At 54.6% G+C, this 5742-nt stretch overlaps 1 protein-coding gene across 1 annotated transcript; it reads right to left on the reverse strand.

Moving 5' to 3' along the window:
- Positions 1-221: 221 nt before the first annotated feature.
- CLDN4 (claudin 4) lies at positions 222-2272 on the reverse strand. Its single transcript, XM_044684101.1, has one exon. The coding sequence runs from the start codon at positions 2134-2136 to the stop codon at positions 1507-1509; it is 630 nt and encodes a 209-aa protein (XP_044540036.1). The 5' UTR covers positions 2137-2272; the 3' UTR covers positions 222-1506.
- Positions 2273-5742: the final 3470 nt, after the last annotated feature.

A 5742-nucleotide genomic window follows, 5' to 3' on the forward strand; every position in this document is an offset into this window, starting at 1 on the left:
AACCCCCATCCAGGAGGACCCCCGAGCCCTGCACTCCCATCCAAAATGGAGGCTGTTGGGGTTAACCAATAGGTTGAGAAGCAGGTTGTCTCCCTGGACAGCCAAGGACTTTCCCCCCTTTCCCAGCTCTCCCTCCCTCCCCTCCCCCTCACCGGCCCCCCATCCCATCCACCCAGGAGCCCTAACACAGAAATCAGAGCCAAGAGGCAAAGCGTCCATGCACAGGATCGTTTTATTGTAGAAAATAATAATTACAAGTTATGGATTTCTCTCCTCTTACAAACAGAAGCATCATCCTAGGCTGGGCGGCCCCCCTGGAGAAAGGGAGTGGGGTGGGGGCAGAGAAATGCCCCTTCATCTGCACTCTCGACTCCCCCGCCCACAAACATCCTTGGGTAGAGACAGTCCCAGCAGCCCGAGCCCATCTTCTCCCGGGCACCCCCAGGCTCTCCGGCCGAGCTGCCCCGAGATGGGAGGGGGCGGGACCCTCTCCCCATTTGTTTGTCCTGAGAACACTGGAACCTGAGAGATGGGGAGAGGCAGGGAGGAGCCAGCCTGGGCTCCCCAGCCCAACCTGGGCCTGCCTCCCAAACCAGTTTGTCCCACTATCACCCTCCTCCTAAACCAGTTAGCCCACTTTGGGGTTCCTGTCACTAGGGAAGAGATGGAGAGGGGCTCGGCCACCCTTAGCTAGCCCCTGGGGGGCTGGGCTCCCTGCTTGCTGAGGGAGGCCTACTTAGGGACCATCTACTCCCACAGGAGGTGAACCTTCCGGGAAAGGGGCCTAGACTGGGGGGGACAGAGGAGATGGGGAGGTCCCGGAGGATACCGAGAGGATTGGAAAGAACTTTGAGGACATCCACCCATTTGAGCACACACACACACACACACACACACACACCAGGAGGGAGGGAACCAGCCAGCCTTGAATCTGGGACACGGAACACCTGGCTAAAGGACGGAGCCAGCTCAGTAGCAGCAGCCCACGTCTCTTCCTTGTCTTCCAGGAGCCACCGGACTAACAGGTGGGACCGGGGCCAATTCAGCCAAGGGCTCTTCCTCTTCCTCTTTGTCTTTCTGGGAAAACTGCAGGACCCGCTGCAGGCCCCCAGAGAGGCAGGGCCCCTCCCCCAGCCCGCTCCCACTGCAGAAAGCCATGGGTTTCCAGGCACCCCCGAGGGAGTCTGGGAAGAATGCTTGGGAGGGAAGGGAGGAGTTGGAGAAGGCATCCCGGTGCAATAGGTGGCATCCCCCTGGCAATGTTTGCTCTCCTGACTCCAAAAGGCACCCAGCCACCCTAACCTTCCCAGCCACCCGGGCTCTGGGCAGAGGGAGCCGTACAGGGCTTGGGCCAGGTTCTCTGTCCAGGGCAGAGGCTTGTCTCCGGCAGACACCGGGGCCCAGATGGGTCAGGGAGAATGGAGGAGAAAGGGGCGAGTCCAGTAAGGGTAGGGGCAAGCCTCTGGGCCCTTCTTCCCCTTCTGTCCAAGGTCCTCCTGGTGCTCCCTACACGTAGTTGCTGGTAGGGGCAGAGCGGGCAGCGGTGTACTTGGCGGAGTAGGGCTTCTCACTTCGGGGTGGGCAGTTGCAGCAGAGCAGGGCCCCTCCGAGCAGGAGCAGGCCTGAGGAGGCCCAGCCAATGTACAGGGAGGCCCCCATCTCCCTCTTCTGACCGGAAGCCACCAGGGGGTTGTAGAAGTCCCGGATGACGTTGTGGGCCGTCCAGGAGGTGGGGATGATGATGAGGATGCCAGCCAGCAGGAAGACGACGCCAGCCACGATCATGGTCTTGGCTTTGGAGGTCTCATCCTCCACACAGTTGGTGCATTTGCCACCGACCAGGGCCAGGAGGACGCCCAGCGCTGCCACGATGATGCAGATGACCACGAGGGCCCTGGCGGCCTGCAGGTCCTGGGGCAGCGCCAGCAGCGAGTCGTACACCTTGCACTGCATCTGGCCGGTGCTCTGCACCACGCAGTTCATCCACAGGCCCTCCCAGATGGTCTGCGCCGTCACGATGCTACTGCCGATGAAGGCCGTCACCCGCCACATGGGCAGCGCACAGGAGAGCATGGCGGCCAGCCAGCCCAGCACGGCCAGGGCAATGCCCACTACCTGGAGCCCCATGGACCCCATGCCCTCAGCCTGAGCGGGAGCCGAGCACCAAGGAAAGCTAGGGCTGGGTACCTGGAGAAGCTCGAGCGGGAGATCCCAGATTCAGGTTCTGCGGCTATCGCGAGCGAAGTGCGGACGAGGCGGGAGCTCGGAGCTAATCGTATAAGAGAGACTCCCTCCCGCTGGCAGGTGCAACAGATAAAGCTTCTCTCCAGATGTTGAGGAGTTATAAGGTTTGAGGGCGTGGTGGGGGGGAGGAGGAGGAGGAGAAGGAGGCGGGGTTTCGACCTGAGCCTTCATCTGACCAGTTCCTCAGGATTCCTCTCGGTCTAACCCGCAACAAAGACAACTTTCAGTTCCCTGGTCAAGGCCCCCCTCGCTTCCCCCCCCCCCGGGAGGAGACTGGGGCCCTGAGTCACCCAGTCTGACATCCCGGAGAGGCAGTCTCGGAGGAAACTGAATTCTCCCTTCAAAATCCCAGGTGCTGAGGTCAGATCCGAGGCAGACGAGACTGAGTCAGCTCCGCCCGCCCCCATTCGGGAGGATGACTCCCCAAGGGCAGGCAGGAGCCGGGGGGGCCCAAGGCTAATCTCGGGGCTGACACCACCCTGATCTCCCCCTGGGGGGCGGGGCGAGGCTGGCGAAGGGGCGGGGTGGAAATCCTCCGGGGAAGGAGGCTGCTCCTGGGCTGGCACCCCGATTTTAGAGAGCAATAACAAAGATAATTAGTATTATTATCATTACTGCAATTGTGATACTCATCAGCATCGCCTTCTAGCTGGCCTCAGCACTCACCCTGCAGAATCTCAACCTGTAGAGCCAGGGGCTGGGGAGCCAGAACCGGGCCCGGCCTGAGCTTCCCCCAGGAATGGACCACCCCATCCCCCCACAGCCCCTTCTAGAGAGGGGCCCGGAAGGAAGCCCTTGGCTCCTCCCTGGTCTCTTCTAGAACCAGGGAAGGATCTGAAGAGTGCTCCTCACTGAAATGGGGGTGGAAGGGAGGGACCGCCTCTTTCAAGATCAGTTCTTGCCCTGAGGGCGTTCAGTGGTCTATCCAGGTTTCGGGATCATAAATCTAAAAGCGGGGGCAGCTAGGTGGCTCAGTGGATAGAGAGTCAGGCCTGGAAACTGCAAGGCCTGGGTTCAAATGTGACCCTGAACAAGTCACTTAACCCCAATTGCCTAGTCTTTTATGGATTCTAAGATAAGGTAAGGGTTTATATAAGGATGGATAAATAAATCTCAAAGTGAAAGGGACCTTGGGGGCCATGTAGCCCAACTTCTTTATTTTATAGATGGGGAAACTGAGGCTTGAAAGGGAGCAGTTTGCCCAAGATGACAGGGGTAGGAAACAAGAGAACTGTTTCCTTTAAGGAAAGAGTAGCATCTTTCCTTAAAAAGTGCTGACAGAATCAAAAGACCTGGGTTCTAATTCCAAGCAGAGGTAGTCTAGAGAACCAGGATGCACAGCAATCCCAGCAGCTTGGCTCTCTTTGTTCCTCCTTATCGTCCATGTCACCTTGAGCAAATCTCTTCCCTGGGACTCAGTTTCCTCATGTTTAGATTTAGATTAAATGACTTCTGCGGTGTTTTCCAGCTTTCAGTCTATGAACAAGACATAAACAGAATGTAAAGCAGACCTTACCTTCACAGAGCTAATGGACTAGGAGGGGAAATGGACAACTACACAAATAACTACACCAAGTAGGCTTCGGTGTTAGGGGAATTGTGTGAAGGAAGGAGAGCGCCACTGGGGTGCAGGTGGGGGAATCAGGGAAGGCTTCCTGTAGGATGTGGCACTGGAGCTTGACCTCAAAGATTCTTGCTAGGAAGGGAAAGGGAGGATACCCCAGGGAAAGGAAGCAGCAAAGGCCCCCAAGGTGGGAACTAGAGGGGTGTGCCCCAAGTACAGGGAGGAGTCCACTGGAGCACGGGGTGTAGTGTGGGGGAGTTGGGTGAGATAAGGCTGGTGCCAGCCAAGGGAATTTGGATTCCTCATTGCTTTAGGGAGATTAAGCTGGAGGTAATGAGGAGGCTGGATTGGAAGAAAGAGAGACTGACTGGTGGGTGGGAAACCAATTAGGAAGTTTCTGTAATAGGCCAGATGGGAGGTAATGAGGACCAGGATGAGGGTGTTGGCAGCAGGAACAGAAAGGAGAGGAGAGATGTGATAAACAGTAGGAAGGGGAAACTGGACCAGCTTTGCGGCTGCCTAATTGAATCAGTCAAGGAATAAAGAAAGGGGAATGACTGAAAGAGTCAGCCTGAACAGTACAGAGGGGGTGGCCATGGTGGTATGGTCACCGACTAACTGTAGGGGAAGGAAGGAAGGAAGGAAGGAGGGAAAGAAGGAAGGAAGGAAGGAAAGAAGCAAGGAAGGAAAGAAGCAAGGAAGGAAGGAAGGAAGGAAGGAAGGAAGGAAGGAAGGAAGGAAGCAAGGAAGCAAGGAAGCAAGGAAGCAAGGAAGGAAAGAAGCAAGCAAGGAAGGCGGGAAGGAAGGGAGGGAGGGAAGGAAGGAAGGAAAAAGAAAGGAAAGAAGGAAGGGAGAGAGGGAGGGAAGGAGAAAGGAAGGAGGGAGGGAGGGAGGAAAAAAACAAGCATTTATTAATAATAATATTAATACCTAACATTTAAATATAATTTACTGTATGCCAGGCACTATGCTAATCACTTTACTATTATTATTCCATCCAATCTTTACAACAACGCTGTAAGGTATATGCTGTTTTATCCTAATTTTAAAAATAGGGAAACTGAGAAAAACAGGACTTAAGTGACTTACCCAGGGTCATGTTGGAACTTTTAAATGTCTAAGGACAGATTTGACCCAAGGTTTTCCTGACTCCAGGTCCAGCATTCGATTCACTGAACCACCCAGGTCCTACTATGTGGCAGGATTACAAATTACAAATATTACCTCACTTGGTCCTCAAGACAACCCTATGAGGTGGGTGCTAATATTAATCCCTGTTTTACAAATGCAGAGACTAAGGTAAAGGTTGGTGAATGGCCTAAGTGTCACACAGCTAGTATCTGGAGCTGGGATGGGGTGGGGGGGGGGCACTTTAGGCTCTCTTTGGCATTTTTAAGACTACAGATGGAGAGATCAGATGTCAGAAAGGGGTCCTCAATCAGGAAATGTTTCCCAAGTGCCTTCTATGTACTAAGTTCTGTGTGAGGCTCATTGCTAGGGATTTAGGCTAAGTGGTTAGGACCTAGAGCTAAGCATCCCAGGGTTCATAGCCAACGCCAGGAATCCCTACCTATGGTTCTGTGCTCAGCCTATAATTCTGCTGTGGACCCATTGAACCCTGAGTTGTCTAATTCTGGGCTGGATGGAAGTCCAGCATCTCCAGGATGACCTCAGAGGAAAGGCTGCACTTTATATAAATTCCATATCCAGCTGTTGGGAGCCATGACCAGATGCTTCCGGATAAAAGAAAGAGCCAGTGGACAGTTCCATGGGCAACTTCCTGTGGATCTCAGAGAGAAAGTAAGCTCCTTGAGGGCAGAGGTTTATTTTTGTAGCTCTGTTCACAGAGCCTGGCAAATAGGAGGCACCTAAAAAACAAGTGTTGACTGTTGCTTCTGGACTGTTTCCCTGAGGTGTTTTCCCTCCAGGCTTTA

This window comes from Gracilinanus agilis, unplaced genomic scaffold (genome assembly GCF_016433145.1).
Source record: "Gracilinanus agilis isolate LMUSP501 unplaced genomic scaffold, AgileGrace unplaced_scaffold42221, whole genome shotgun sequence".
NCBI classification, from domain to species: Eukaryota; Metazoa; Chordata; class Mammalia; order Didelphimorphia; family Didelphidae; genus Gracilinanus; species Gracilinanus agilis.

What these genes read in the sequence shown, in the direction of transcription:
- CLDN4 (XM_044684101.1), bottom strand. Translation starts at nt 2,136, where the DNA reads ATGGGGTCCATGGGGCTCCAGGTAGTGGGCATTGCCCTGGCCGTGCTG.